The sequence below is a fragment of the Apostichopus japonicus genome, chromosome 11 (genome assembly GCF_037975245.1).
Source record: "Apostichopus japonicus isolate 1M-3 chromosome 11, ASM3797524v1, whole genome shotgun sequence".
NCBI lineage: Eukaryota > Metazoa > Echinodermata > Holothuroidea > Aspidochirotida > Stichopodidae > Apostichopus > Apostichopus japonicus.
The window spans coordinates 683,331-699,672 of NC_092571.1; the positions used below are offsets into that span (position 1 = coordinate 683,331).

Below are 16,342 nucleotides of genomic sequence, written 5' to 3' on the forward strand. Positions count from 1 at the left end.
CTCATTTTTGGCTAGGCACCTCAAGGCATTTGGATTCCTGATGAGACGGTCTAGTGTTGAGACAATGGTAGAGAAAGTTGGCCTGTGATTCCGCTCTCGTTGCCAACAGTCCAACATGAGTTGATGTATAGCTTCTGGACAGTCCATAGGAGGAGGTAAACGGTAGCCCTTCTCGACAGCCTTAATAACCTGCAATAAAGAGATGGCATTGCATGACTAAGGTGGGTATCATAAGATTACTGGGGAAAGGTGACTTCAGTACAGTGTAGGTGGTTGATCTTAAGTATATATATGAATTGTCAAGACTTGTCAGGGTTACATGCACAAGTTATAAGAAACATGCCAAATGGGAATAATCTGGTATTGCATCGTAAAAGCCATGCAAAGTGGTCAAATTGCTATACAAGTCCACAGATTTACAGCAGTGCTTTGCACAGGAACCAAATTTTTTTAAAGGGACCTTCAAAAACTGCTACACAAAAATGTGAACATTAAATTATTCCCAGACGGGAGTTCATATATTTTTGAATATTGATAAGTTGCCTGACTAATTACATCTTGGTTGGGCCAGTTCCAGTATGGTCTCTCTCCATAAGACATTATTTCCCACATGACAATACCAAGACTCCATACATCACTCGCAGAGGTGAATTTCTTATAGGCAATGGCTTCAGGGGCGGTCCATCTGATGGGAATTTTGCCACCCTAACAGAAAAAGAAACGAAAAAAGTACATTAACATTGGTGTTATTGAATAACCATAAGTTGCTTCCATTTTAATACATTTCCATCTTCTCCATATACACCTGGTCAGAACACTACATATAAATTATTCGAGACAGGGATATCTTAATGAGACAGAATTTCTTACATAGTGTTTTCTATAGAGCAATGTCTATAATGTTCCCTTAAGACTGAATGCAGTGCAGGCCTAAATCAATTGTTTAACAATTCCAGTAACTTCATATTACGAGCAGAACAGCAGGGGAGTTGATTTGAACATAGCAAGAGATGTTGATCTTACCTTAGTCTCATAGGCTCCATCAACCTCTTTCCTCCTTGAAAGCCCAAAGTCCGCCACTTTACAGACAAGATGTTCATTAACAAGGATGTTCCTGGCAGCCAGATCACGATGGACGTAGTTCATTTCAGAGAGATAGCGCATTCCTGATGCAACACCTCGCATCATACCTAGCAGCTGCGTAATGGTAAATCTACCATCGTTCTCCTAAGTAAAGATCAACAATTACATTTTAATGCCTAAATTAAACTTGTGTATTCAATCTAAACCCTCGATTGCCATAGTCAGTCTCTCAGCGTTTCACACTTTTCAAGGTCCCATTTATTGCAAAAGGGAGTCTTATCTGATTCATACAGAGGGAATCAAAATTCGTTATCACCATTTTTGAAGTAAAAATTGCTCATCTACTCACCCTTAAAAATTTATCCAGAGAGCCATTCTCCATAAATTCTGTCACAATCATTGCTGGTCTTGTTTTGGTGACAACACCCAGTAGTCTGATTACATTCGGGTCATCAAACTGACCCATGATCGATGCTTCTGCCAAAAAGTCTGCCCGGTCTTTATCAGTAGCTCCAGTTTTAAGGGTCTTGACAGCCACATTTCTGGTGGTTTTATCTGGCATCCATATGATTCCACTGCAAACGTCTCCAAATTCACCTTAATTGGAAGAGTAAACTAAAATATCAATCTATGAGACAGACATTTGGACAAGTATTGCAAGTGGTGTTTCTGGGTAACAAAGCTCAACAGGCATGTACAGCATATCTTATTTTTGAGACAATTTCCAATTTTTTTTCTATTCTTCTTGAAAACATTTTCAAAACGAGGCCAAACTTTGCAGTGTTCCATGATTCAATGGTCTGAAGAGGGTTAATCTGATCCAGCTGTTCTTTCTACGTATTAAGCTGATAACACCTGCGTTGTTCAACATATGTGCACTATGCATCCTGTCACCATGTGATTTTGTATTCTTGTAGTAGTAGTAATATTGCACTGATTAACAGCCTAGTCTGATCCAGAGTAAGCAATGTTTGCATAGGGAGTTTTCTCAAATACCAAATTGTCAGCTGATCCTTGAGGCATACACGATCATTTCCCAATCCTCAATCTTTCATATTCTTTAGACCCCAAAACTAAATGCAAATTGGCTTGATGCATGAATTTATCATTCCCTAAGTTTTCTTGTTGGAAATGGCACTAGCAAAAGTACTAAAGAGTTAGGCTGGGGCTGGAAACAGTGTAAGTTCAGTCTCTGCCACATAGTGAAGGACACAGAAACTCAACTATTATCTCAAGCTTTATATGTTAGAAACTTCAGTGGTGAACAAATCCCCAAACGACTAAGAAACTCTTGCTTCATTTGGCAGCTATTTTAGTTTACCAACCATGTCTTGAAGATGTCTGTGATGTCCCAGTGCCACTAGGCTTTGCTACCTTCGTCTTCATTTTCCTTGCATATTTTCAAGGTAGAAATGTTAAACAGTGAGGACACTGCAACAAATGCCATCATTCAGACACTCAAGAGTTTAATATTTCAAACTCCTCCATTTGCAAAAGTCTTTTCCATTTGAGAAAATAAACTTTGTAATAAATAAGACTAAGACCAAAAATGGAAGCTTTGATTTCTCTAAACAAGGTATTTCTTAGCTGTTTTGGTGATGTTGTTTATCACAATTATCACTTCTCATAGATCAATGATATTGGTTGGGTTTGTATCTTCTTTAATTACAAGCCTTTCTGTGACCGGTGACTTGTTGTGAAATTTAATTTTGTAATGTAGCAATTATTAAGATGGGATGTGTCCTTGATGCTTGGACATTCATCAACAAAATTTTATTTTGATTCTTTTGTTACATGGAAGGCTGTTGGGAATCTACTGTTTGCTCACATACCATTCATATAGAGGTCGGAGGGGGGGGAGGGGGGGGTACAGAAAGTACAGGATCTTACCTCCACCAATAACATCTAAGATCCTGATACAGCTGGAATCAATCTCTGACGTAAACTCCTTGACAGCCTCATCAGGATTCTCATAGGTGGACGGATCAACATAAGCCCGAACTTTAGTGATATGGGGAAGCAGGACAGCTGTAAGGGATCCAAAACAATACAAGTTACATCCTACAGTACATCATAGAACATTATTAATATTACAGCTGGAGGTAATACATTCATTGTGCAAGCTTAATTTAACCACAGTTTTGTGATGTCATAGTATCTAATCCATACAACCATATAATCATCACCCCACAGAGACCTCCTTTTGACAACCTGTACTCTTACATGAAGCTGCCACACTTTGAAATTTATTCTCTCATTACAGCTAGTATTTCATAATAGTAAAGCTGTTATTATATAGAAAGGTAGAACATGGAGAACTTCACAGGTAAGTATCCCTGCTGCAAGCCTACCCCTTCTCTATGATTGTTATTTAAAACTGACACAGAAGTCACAGCCATACGTGACTCTTATCAAAATGCCTGCAAAAAGCCACATCTTTCTGCCAACAAAATAAAGGCAACAATTTGCCTATAACAGTAAGATCAATGGGGAGATATGAATACATTTTTGTGAGAAAATGAAATTCTGATGAAACTCTGATGTGCTATTTCAGTAATATTGATTATATTTGTTACATTAGCCATCTATAGGATGCCACAAATGGAGCAATTTTTGAAGGAACCTATCAAAGACACATAATTAATGTAGTACTGATGACAATTTCAGTGTACTGGACATAAATGATAACATTTCCTTTGACCATGACAGTCTTGTTAAACATTTACAAAGGTATTTCTATAGTTACAACAACACCTGAGACATTGATATCACGTGATAAGATAATGTAGTCAGAATTGTGGAAATTCCTTCTTTTCAATGAGAACTGGCCTACTTTCCTCCAACACTATTATTCTACTACAGATGGTGCAGATTGCAATTGAACTTTTATCGTAAAAACACCTTAATCAGTCAAAGATACCAACAACCATTCTCCATAATGAGGCCAGATATCAATAACAAAGAATACTAGCAACAAATCTGCTGCTACAACTCATTGCCACACTCACATGCAAAAATAATAAAACTACAACATTTTGTGAATCTAGACATGAAGAAATAACCAATAGATATTTGCAGATGGTGTTTATGTCTGACCAAGGCAGTGTTCTATCATGAAGTTAATCTCAGTTAATCAATAAATCTATTTTCTTTAAGATCTTTTAAAGATCGGGGCCTCCCTACCCCCAATTGAGTCATCATTTTATTCAAAATAAAACTTTCTTTCCCACTACTCTCGCAATTCTATACATTTTACCTTCCATCTATGCCAGTCAACGACCTCAGCAACATTTCACAAATTCTTTTATTTTTCAATGACGCTTTGTATTTGTAGTTAGAAAAAACCATCCACTTTAAAATCATCTTTTGGAATTTGAATTTTCAAAATAGCAGGAGGGAGAGTTTACTGAATGACTAATAGGACACAGTTGAATCTGATCCCAGACATAGAAACTTCATTCAATTGGCTACAAAACTCAAAATAGTGGATGAGGGGAACTGAACACCAGGAACACTGCATTCAAAGCTACATCATTTGAACTGCCAATCATAATTTAATTACAACTTGAACCTAGTAGCATATTGCCAGCAGTCCATTAAGCAATGAAAATGTTTCTTGTCATTTTATTAATCCCTGACTGTAGATATGTTCTATGGGTCACCTCAACAATATGACAATGTCATTTATCTGCAACTGTAAATATATTTTATGGGTCACCTCAACAATATGACAATGTCATTTATCTGCAACTGTAAATATGGTTTATGGGTCACCTCAACAATATGACAATGTCATTGTATCTAACTGTAGATATGTTCAATGGGTCACCTCAACAATATGAGTGCACATGAAATAAAGCACTGGCATACATCAGCGAGTGAATGGTCATTATTCCATATTTGCAGATGTAACCTTATTGTAGTGACTTTATCAACACCATTTCACTGCATTGAGATTGCCTTCAGTGGTGAGAGCTACAAAGGCAGTCTGATCAGAAACATAGAGAAATGACTTACGTTCTCCATTCAGTCCATTGGAGTAAACCAATGTTCCATCTTCCATCGTTGGCATTTCTTTATTTCTATGGGTAGAAATCAAGAGATGTAAATAGTTAAACATAATCACAATAGTAAGCCTGAAATGTATCTCACTGGAAATGATGCATAGCTCAAGGACCTTTCCAAACATACAACTTTCAAAGTGTATGAAGCCTGTAAAATACTGTATCAGTTATTTATCATTTCTGTATTTGTTAACAAACATTCACTGCACAATCTTACTGATGTTTCAGACTATATTTGCAATACTCACAGCTTTCTTGTATTTTGATGATTACCGTCCAAGAAATGACAAACATATCACTCTTTATACGGAACAAAGAGACTCAAACAACATTAAACCTCATCTCACAATACAATCTTGCATTATTACAAATATTTAATATTCAAAACAATTCTTCCTCGCTTAAGTTTCTTTGCTATTCTTCACCTCACCCTGCCCCTCCCCTTCCTCCAAATCAATATATAAAGAAGGAGGAATACCAAATTTGATTGCATGAGTTTTTTCTGATGAATTTAATGAAACAGGATTGTAAAGCGAGCTGCTTGTTATGCATTTGACTTTCAAATGAAAATACATGAGACAGAACTCATTTTTTTGGTGTTCTTGGAGACAAAAAATGACATTAATAATGGATATTGATGCAAAGTTGGCCAGGACTTTCTTCCAGGGGGGGCACTTTATGGGGGGTGCTAGAAGGAGTTGATGAGGCACAGATATTATTACAAACTGAACATATCAACTGTACAACAATCGTACAAACAAAAAGTCCACCCCTAACCCCACCCCTTCCCCCAGCCCCCTAAAAAAGAATTAGTTAAACATTCATCAATATGTATAGGTAATACTGTTACCTAAGGCACAGGACAGACTTGAGGACACACCACACTGCAGAATATATTGACATTGAAGAATGAACAATGGGGGGGGGGGGGGGGTCATTAGGGTATGTCACAGTACTTAACTATGCCTAATGGTTCAATATAGTAGACACAGTAAAAGAGGCCTTGTGGACATCAGAGAGAGGAACTCCATGGGCAAGACTTAAGAAATAATTTAACAAACTCTGGATTCAAGTAACTATGTCATTCAGCAAACTAGATATTTTTACATAATTGCATTGATGTTCCAATGACATCATTAGCTACATCTTTAACGCATCTGTTATCTGAAGGTTCCTTTCTTCAAAAGGGTTTCCACAGATTTTTCTGTTTAATTGACATTCGAACTCCACAAAAACATTGTAGGTATTGGCATTTATTGTGAGAACTCCTGATATCCTTACAAGATTTTCAGGATTTGACCTCTGCTGATGTCAAATGACCTTTGAGCTATAATGAATACAGTAGGCTTCATCTACATGATGTGAGGACTCTATATTGTAAATATGAGATTCATCCAAGAATCTCTACCTGATATATAGTGTTTACAAGGTTTTCACATTTTCACCTCTGTTGACCATAAATGAACATTGACCTCTACTAAAGACATCTTCAACCTCATATGGGACACCCACATAAATATCCTGAGAGCCATCCAATGTTCCCTTTCTGAAATATTTGTGTCTACAAGCAACATCACATATACACATGGTTGCCATCATGATTGCAATGATTACCAAAGACGACACACAGCTAAGAATCTTGGTCCAAGTCTTCCTTAAAGCTATTGATAGTTGGATTGTTGAAGTTTGATGTAACAAACACACACTAGCATTGATCTACTTCATTTCTCTTAACATTTTGCTCTATTCTTTCGACCTTAGATTGATTAGAAATTTCAAATCTTTCCCAGAGGTTGTGATATTTACAATGTAGGAATTAATGTGCACCACTGTAATAACTGTAGTTCTATTATCTTCTTTGTCATGGAGAACTGTCACAGGGTCACCATACTTACTACACTCACTAGCAATGTTAAGGTCACATTTAAAGCTAGTCTGATACTCATGTAGCAGTCAAATTGCTGGTCATACTTTCCTTACAAAGTGAATAACTCTTCTCACTTCTATATGATACCTGGTCCTAGTCAACTCTTATGTGTGTAACACTGTAAGACACTGAATACATGTAACTTTAAGTAGCCTAACTATTTACGACACAGTCATATAATTATTGCCAATTTATTGATAATAAATGCTTCATTCAATCTTAGAGGTTATTCAGCTAAAGAATTTCTATTTTGTAGTGATGGTCATGTGACTAAATGATTCTACAATTACAGTGATTTTCCAATTCAGCTAATCTTATCCTGCATGTCTTGCATCAAACCTCATCCTTCCTTGGCAACCATTATCTGGAAAAAGACACAATTACTAATGTGAAATCTTTAGGGAAATTCGGTGACGTTCTTGTAGAAAACATGATTGGAAGATACATCTGCAAATACCATAAGATAATCAAAACCAAGAAATCTCCTTGGGGAGTATCATAGACAACTGAACGAACGGCTAAAACCCTTTACCAAGCTAGTGAGCCTCAGTGAGTCACTAACAATTCTTGCAGGCCCCTTCAAGTGCTTCTGTTAAGATTACATAAATAAGTGTCAGTCAAACTTGTTACAGCTTTCACAGAGATGAGAGATTGTGATAAGGAAAGAGATGGAGTGCACACAACCACATCATCAGTAGTAGTAGCAAACGGGAGGCGATGGTGGTCGTTGTTGTCGGTGCTTGATTAGATAAACCCAGTGGAGCAACTTCATGCAAATGAAATTGGCTTGTAGCTAAGCAATCTCTTTGAAATACAACCTATTGAGAACCAATTTCTGAGTAAACTTAGAACATATATAGCAAACTACTACTTGCATGAATACTTGAAGAAAGTGCAACAACTTGTATGTATGCTACGTACAATACAACAAATTATTTGTCATGTTTGTTAAATTCAAAATCATTTTTCTGTAAGCTAAAATACAAAGCAAAATCATTTGTGTGTATCCTTAAATACAAAGAAAACCATGTGTGTATCCTAGACTACAAAGGAAACCATTTGTATGACAGTACAATAAAGAGGAAACCATTTGTGTGTATGCTATACTACGATGAAACCATCTGTGTATACCAGACTACATAAGAAATCATTTGTATGCATGGTACAATACAGAGGAACCATTGTATATATGCTACAATACAAAGGAAACCATTTGTGTGTATGCTATACTACGATGAAACCATTTGTGTATACTAGACTACATATCATTTGTATGCATGGTACAATACAGAGGAACCATTGTATATATGCTACATTACAAAGGAAACCATTTGTGTGTATGCTATACTACCATGAAACCATTTGTGTATACCAGACTACATAAGAAATCATTTGTATGCATGGTACAATACAGAGGAACCATTGTATATATGCTACAATACAAAGGAAACCATTTGTGTGTATGCTATACTACCATGAAACCATTTGTGTATACTAGACTACATAAAGAAATCATTTGTATGCATGGTACAATACAGAGGAACCATTGTATATATGCTACAATACAAAGGAAACCATTTGTGTGTATGCTATACTACGATGAAACCATTTGTGTATACTAGACTACATAAAGAAATCATTTGTATGCATGGTACAATACAGAGGAACCATTGTATATATGCTACAATACAAAGGAAACCATTTGTGTGTATGCTATACTACGATGAAACCATTTGTGTATACTAGACTACATAAAGAAATCATTTGTATGCATGGTACAATACAGAGGAACCATTGTATATATGCTACAATACAAAGGAAACCATTTGTGTGTATGCTATACTACGATGAAACCATTTGTGTATACTAGACTACATAAGAAATCATTTGTATGCATGGTACAATACAGAGGAACCATTGTATATATGCTACAATACAAAGGAAACCATTTGTGTGTATGCTATACTACGATGAAACCATTTGTGTATACCAGACTACATAAGAAATCATTTGTATGCATGGTACAATACAGAGGAACCATTGTATATATGCTACAATACAAAGGAAACCATTTGTGTGTATGCTATACTACTATGAAACCATTTGTGTATACTAGACTACATAAGAAATCATTTGTATGCATGGTACAATACAGAGGAATCATTGTATATATGCTACAATACAAAGGAAACCATTTGTATGCATGGTACAATACAAAGAAAACCATTTTAATGTATGTGGCATGACAACAAAAATCACAAGTTTGCATGTTGCTAGACTACATAAGAAATCATTTGTATGCATGGTACAATACGTAGAAAGCCATTTGTATATATGCTACAGCACAAAAAAAAAACATTTGTATGCATCAATAGAAAGAAAACCATGTTTATGTATGCGACATGACAATGAATAACACTTGCGTGTTGCTAGACTACATAAGAAATCATTTGCATTTATGTTACAATACAAAGGAAACCATCATTATTTTGCTGCTTAATCATTTCTGCAGTTCAATGCAATTCTTTAATCTATGCTCTGAGAGCAGCAATTGGACCTACAAGAATGTGAAAGTTACAGTTCTGTGCCATCCATTGATCTAGCATCTGCCACATTTCTACAACCTGAATGCACAACTGTATGTAGGTTCTGTGCCTAACAGTCAGACAGTTTGGTTGTTATGTACATCTACACTATGCAGTTTCTAATTATCAAGTTGTGAGCACCAAAAATACTGTTAGCCAGAAAGGTGAGCGTGTTTGTTTCTTTCCATTGCTATAAGCTACTCTACACTAGAATTATAGACAAACTATTATATGAGGGCACAACAACATAGTAACATACCTCTAACATTTTACAAACATTTCACTATATTAAACCCTAATGCTACTTTCTAACATGAAACCCCAAATGAGATTGATTGTTAGATAGAATCTGGTGATCCATTGCAATGTTTACATTATTGTCAGCAGCAGTATCATTGCCACTAGACATGTCCTCATATTAGAACATCCCTTATTAATGGAATTATAACTGCTAGCACTGCACATTTTGATAACTAGCAAGATATTCAACGGACAATGCCTTGAGATGGAGGCACTGTGAAGGCTTATAATCCTTCTAGACTAATGAATGGAAACAAGACACAACAACTAACTATGAAATTAAGAGGCAAAAACACAATTAGGAGCACATTACTACCGATTGCCACAGTTTTTCAGCAGCTTAGCGCAATTAGTGCATTATGTTTAAGGAGCTATTTTACGGGATATCTCAGTTTCCTACGTCAATCTACCTTTCAGAATCAACAGCTTTCCATTAGACATAACCAAGTTTCTGTTTTAAATGATGATAGCCAACAAAGGTACCAGCCGTCATTAGAGCATGATGAGAAGGGCCAACAAAGACCACAATATAGTAATATAAATCAGGCACAATACCCAGGCAATAATCTAAGCTCTCCTCATCTGGCTACAATAACAGCATCAACTCCACTCAAGACAATTCTAAACCCTGCCACAACCCTCCTTGTCAAACCCCAGTTTCCACAATAGTTTTTGTGTACAGTACTAAATTTGCAGCTAGTTCTTCTATAAGAATACTTTCACCACATACTGGAAACAAATGGTGCAACGTAAAAAAGAACCTGCAGGCAAACCATAAGCACAGCATATTTGAACACTGAAAATAAGAAAGTAATTGGGTACCATCGCTAAACTTAACCAGAAGATAGCGTTTAGCGACACCAAGCTGTTTCTTGACAATATATACAATAAATTATGGACAAAACAGGACAGAGCGTGGTGGTGGTGGAGGAGGATGGTGGTAGCTGATGTGTTTATTCATGCACTGTGCAGGGCTACTTGTGCAAAGGGTAGATCTACTGTGGAAACATAGGAGGTGAACCAGAGATGATAATCAAGTTTTCTATCAAAGTATATCAAAGTTTCATATTTCAGCTGGTTGGAGAGCATTTCTCTTGCGACTTAACAGACTTGTTACAGACATGCATAATGAAAAAAAAAATCACAGACATTTTGGAATTTCTATTTGAGGGAATAAGCTGTGATGGACATCTCATGTCCTGACAGATGTGAAGCAAATCAAACAACAATAGAAATATCTGAGGGCCAGCCTCCCCAAAGCAGGGAGGTCTCAGCCTACTTCAAAACTTTCACTTTACAAAACCATAAGATGTGGAATATTTTGAAACCCATTTTCAAGCCATACTAGTTTATAACCTAATATTATTTCCTGTATCAATGTATACAGAGGTAGCAAAGAATCAATTCTTATGAACAACAACCCCTAAAAAGGTTGATTAACTTGATGAAAACTGAGGATGACATTTATGGACGATGACCGATGGTGGTCATGAAGTTCATTTTATAATTACCAAGAATCTGATCTGCTCAAGAGTAATACAAGACAGTCTTAATAATTGCAAGATTAGCCAAACTGAAACCGTATCCATGCTAAATGCAAGATACTCTCCAACCGTGAGGTGATGAAAACATGGAATTTACCTAGGAACAGTGGTAGCAATCTTATAGTAGAGCTGCTGGTTGGCCTTCCGTCTACATACCAGGAGAAAATGTCGGTCAGTTAATTGAAAGTTTCGGGAGAGAAGAACACGAGAGATTGAGAAAAAATGAATGGTAGAGGAGATGAAGAAACGAGCAAATGAGAGAAGTGGTCTGAATCAGTCGTTTACCCAAACACCACCAATCATTGCAATCTTTCTTCCTAATAAACTAGGTTAACTACTGCTATTAACTAATTATACTAATTAGAGCATGCAGATGACAAGACATGAACAAAGCTGAAAATGGCATGCAAACTGCAGAAGAACGGAAAAGAGATCACATGGTTTACGTAAAAAACAAACAAAATTAGGTATTTTTGAGCCAGACATAGGAATGACAGCTGTTATTTTATATGGTTGTATATTTTTGGTCAGCCTGGTAGCTGCCAGTTTAGTTTCTCAACATGTTTCCTAAGATGTTGGAAAGTTTGATCATGTTGAGCATTTTGTGTATTAGTGTACCATCACCTACTTGTCAACCTAAATTATTAAAAATGGCTGAAGGAAGGGAAATTATTTCAGAAGGCAAAAGGAAGAGTAAATATTTTGATTTTATGTTGTTTTTTTTCAAATATTTGATGTGAATATTAAACATGAGACACTTGTTACTGATGGAGAGTACTTTGTAATAAGGTCAAAGTTTACCGATGGAAGCCATTCGAATTGCTCCCCTTTTTCTCTAGTGTTCTCTGTAAGTCCTTGATGGTTTTTCTGGGGTCAAACAAAACAAAAAATATCAACAAAGATTCATGCAAAATAAATGCCGTCACCCAGAAGAGAAAGCGAAATTCCAAGGAATATACAAGCAGTCTTCCTCCTACCCATGTTCCCTATCTCCTATGAAAACATTTCAAAACGTTACTCCAATCTTTATCAGAAGACTTCCACCAATGTCTGTTGCCTTCTTAAAGGGAGAGGGGCAGGGAGGGATGAGGTAAGAGATGGAAGTATCCACAGTGACAACAGAGAGTACACTCAAGAAGATTGAACGTTTGCACATATATAATGCCAGCCACCAGGAGCATTTATCTTTCAGTGCACAGCCGGAAACAATCAAATCTTGCAAATGTGAAGGGGACAATGCGTGGTTATGCTTCCACTATGTTTCATATTATAACTATCACTCATATTTGTTAATGCACCCAGTCTCCTATCCTCCCACCCATCTCATTTTTATGCTGACTAAAAGATCCTCCAAGTAAACCAATTCACCCGATCACCCTTATAATTAGACACATACAAACTCCCCCACCCCCCCCCACCTTCCACAGTTTGCAAGTTTCCTAGCTCTGTCGACTTCAGTGCAAGATTCAGGAAAGATTTACGGTCGAGGTGAGAAGGCAGAAACTCATTTAAGAATGAATGAAGATGAAGATGAGATAGAAGAAAGTGAAACATTGCAAGGATTAAAAGGTAACTACAGTGGATCTAGAACAACAAAAGACTGTCTATTAAATTAGTACATGTATGACAGGAATAAATGATTAATACAAGACAAAGATACAAACATACAGACAATTAATGTCATCCTTGCAGAGTATTTTACAACAATCACTACTAACTTCACTCTCTTCATCATAGACATTTTTTCCTCTAACATGAACATATACAGCTTTGCACATTAATATATATTTTTGTGGTAATTACTTTCGTCTTTGCATTTTTTTGGATGATAGTATTTTTTGAAATCAATGAATAATTTATTAGTTACAATGAGACTTTTGAACAAAGAATCCTGCCCTTTCTTCCTGACACTGTCCTACAAACTTGTACTTTCTACGACATCAACCTGGTAAGTAAATTGCTTAAATTGACCAACAAACCTTCGCCAGAAAACGAGGAAGATGACAGCTGCCACCAAAAGAACAATTATAAAGATGGCTGATATGGCACCCGCAATGATGGCAGTTGCCAGGGGGTTGTCGTAAGCACCACCTGAGTACAAAGAAACAAACATTGTTATAGTTCAATCCGATTAGGATATTTGAAAGGTTGTATGTGAGATTCACGCCCATGGTAACTGTATGTATGAGATCGTAACACTAAGGCAGCTACACATATATATAGCACTGGAACGGGCCAATAACTCTTTCTATGATTTCTTCTTTGTCTAAACAAGTACATGGCGGCTTATTCAGGCAACACTCTCTGCAAACAATCAAACTTTGGCTTACCTCTGGTTGTCACAATGATTGGTGGTTGACTGTACACACCAGTTCCAAATTCATTATTGGCAGCAACCTACGAATTAAAGACAATAAGAAAATGTGAAATCAAACTACAAAGACCATCTTTGTCAACATCAGTAAATGGGATGTGAGATATTTATGGGGGTTAAATGGGGTTAAATGGGGGAGGGGAAGGAGGGGTTTGGGTTAGAGTGACATAGGAGTCACAACTAAGTTGAGAATTGTGACTTTGGTATACACTTTCAATTCAAGTAGCAATATTGGATGAATAAAGTTAACTGCTTTTCACACTTAAGTATGCAACTGTCAATACTTTGTGATTTACATACTTCCTGCAGACTGCATGCACTATAAAACTTCACGAGAAACCTCTCTTCTTCTTTTATGGATATTTGTAGTTACCATGGAAGTATCACTTGGTGTAACACGCTTCCATGCTGCAATGCTCTAGCAAAACAGAACAGACTATCAAAACCTCTGCTATCTGCATTTGTTTAGTTACCACCATAGGCTGAAGGACAATGCATATTCACTATGAGAAAGCCTAACGTTTAAAAACATGAAAATCTCCTGCTGTACAAACATGTTTATGCAAATTCACTACAAATCACGTAACTATTTAATAAGCTGAAACCTGGATATTCCAAATTCGGTTCCTTTATTAATAATCCATGAATTATTGACACCAGAGCCTTTATAGCTGATATGATAAGAATCAAAGCTACATTTCACAACATTTCACTGAGGAAAAACTGCCAACTGGTTCTGAATCCTTGTGACAGACATGAACAATAGTATCGTATAGTTCTTTGACGAACAAGAAACTAAGTGTCTAAGAATCTCATGTCTGATTATGCTGCCAGGGTATTTGCTATATGACATGGGTTCCACTTTTCACAATCTAACTAATTTAAGGAGTTTAAAAGACATTTTGCTGTCCTTCAGTACACATTTTTTTATCAATGATATTATTTTCCAGATTTTTAGTTGATGAACTTTTCACTATAGATACGCAATAGGTGAAAGTTGCTTTGATAACTGTTATATTTTGAACGTGTAACAGATCAGCTTGTTCAAAGTCCAGTTTAGAAAAGGCTGAACCTTAATTTTCCAAAACATTTGATAATTGACAACATATCACAACTTTCAGTTTACATGGTATAATACACAGGGGGTATATGCTGCATAGACATGGTTTTACATTGGAAGATACAGTGTCTTATGCTGCCAAACAAGTCAGCTTGTGAGTAGATAATGGGAGGGGGCCCCAATCCAACCCCTGTCCCACCCCCATTTACCAATTCTACAGGTCTTCATGTATCTAACCTGTTGCCATGCAACTAAACAACCTCAGTTACAGTTCAGTCCACCCTTCATTTAAGTTTGTTTTCATTGAGTGTCCTTAGGGAACAAATGTATGTTTCCATCAGATTCCATGGCCATCCAATTATCCAAAAGTCTAGACGTCACCTTAACATCATTCGCACTTCATATTCCTTTACTTTTAAAGTTAAACTCCTGGAAGAGATCCTTCCAAGTATCACATCCACCCCACTTCAATATAACAATCAGCCCAGTGATAATACTTTTAACATTTCAAATGTCATTTAACTGCTGGAAGTCATGCCTCCAAAGACCAATCACATCTTCCAATATGACAAGCAGCTCTGGCCATAATATTTCAGCTTGACTACTATGTTCAACTCTCAGATTTGGATTCTTTATTTATTACGTGTATATTCTTCTAGCTGCTACTGCAGGATCAGTTGTCCTTTAATTAGACATGCATTGTGAAAGACTCATCAACCACACAGTAAACTTCCTCTTGATGGCACTTTGGATAGTTTACAATAATTATCATGCTTCCTGGTTTTTCATAAACTATCAAAAATATCAAAGATGACAGCAAATGATTTACTTGTACGGAAGCAGAGAAAAAACCTGATAGCTGGCTGATCTTGGCAGCAAAATAATCACTGTCAAGCTTTGAGAAACGGATGTGGAGGAAACAAATGATAAGAATACAGATGCTGCATAGAGAAATCTGTGTAGAGTAGCTCTTACTACTGCAGCTAGTTCTTGCGTATTATATATAAAGGTAGTTAGAAAACAAGAAGTACAAAAACAGAGACTGAACCAATGTGAGACTTATTTACATGATAAATGTGTCACCATAGTGATTGTATAATTCAATAAAGTTGCCTTGGGAATGAAATCATAACATCATTAGCAATATCATGTGTTGTAATATTCACACAATTCTGGCCGTGGATGAAAGTACAACCTTAAATGCCATGGTAATCAGCTATTTTTGTTATAGTTTCATATTCTAGTTGGGGCACTGCTCTATTCTCCTGTTATCTTCTACTACAGTAAATGTAGTGGAACACAATAACAGACTGCTGGTGAATTGTTTCCCAAGCCTCAGGTAGCGCATGTCTTGCCAGTTTGTAAGTTATCAAACAGCCAGAGCAGCATGCAGTAGCAGCCTGTA

The 16,342-nt window shown here is 36.6% G+C and overlaps 1 protein-coding gene across 4 annotated transcripts in view; it reads right to left on the reverse strand.

The window, feature by feature from the left end:
* Nucleotides 1–16,342, reverse strand: part of LOC139976305 (ephrin type-A receptor 4-like) — a 126,166-nt gene that overhangs the window by 2,749 nt on the left and 107,075 nt on the right. The window contains exons 7-16 of one of the 4 annotated variants that reach the window (XM_071984966.1): nt 13,834–13,900; nt 13,483–13,594; nt 12,305–12,370; nt 11,601–11,651; nt 5,101–5,165; nt 2,974–3,111; nt 1,433–1,680; nt 1,024–1,227; nt 556–705; nt 2–189 (exon numbers count right to left, since the gene is read on the reverse strand). In XM_071984966.1, the coding sequence (XP_071841067.1) occupies nt 2–189; nt 556–705; nt 1,024–1,227; nt 1,433–1,680; nt 2,974–3,111; nt 5,101–5,165; nt 11,601–11,651; nt 12,305–12,370; nt 13,483–13,594; nt 13,834–13,900 (1,289 nt within the window). The remainder of the gene's footprint in view (nt 1; nt 190–555; nt 706–1,023; nt 1,228–1,432; nt 1,681–2,973; nt 3,112–5,100; nt 5,166–11,600; nt 11,652–12,304; nt 12,371–13,482; nt 13,595–13,833; nt 13,901–16,342) is intronic. The other 3 variants (XM_071984968.1, XM_071984967.1, XM_071984969.1) reach the window with 3 other exon arrangements.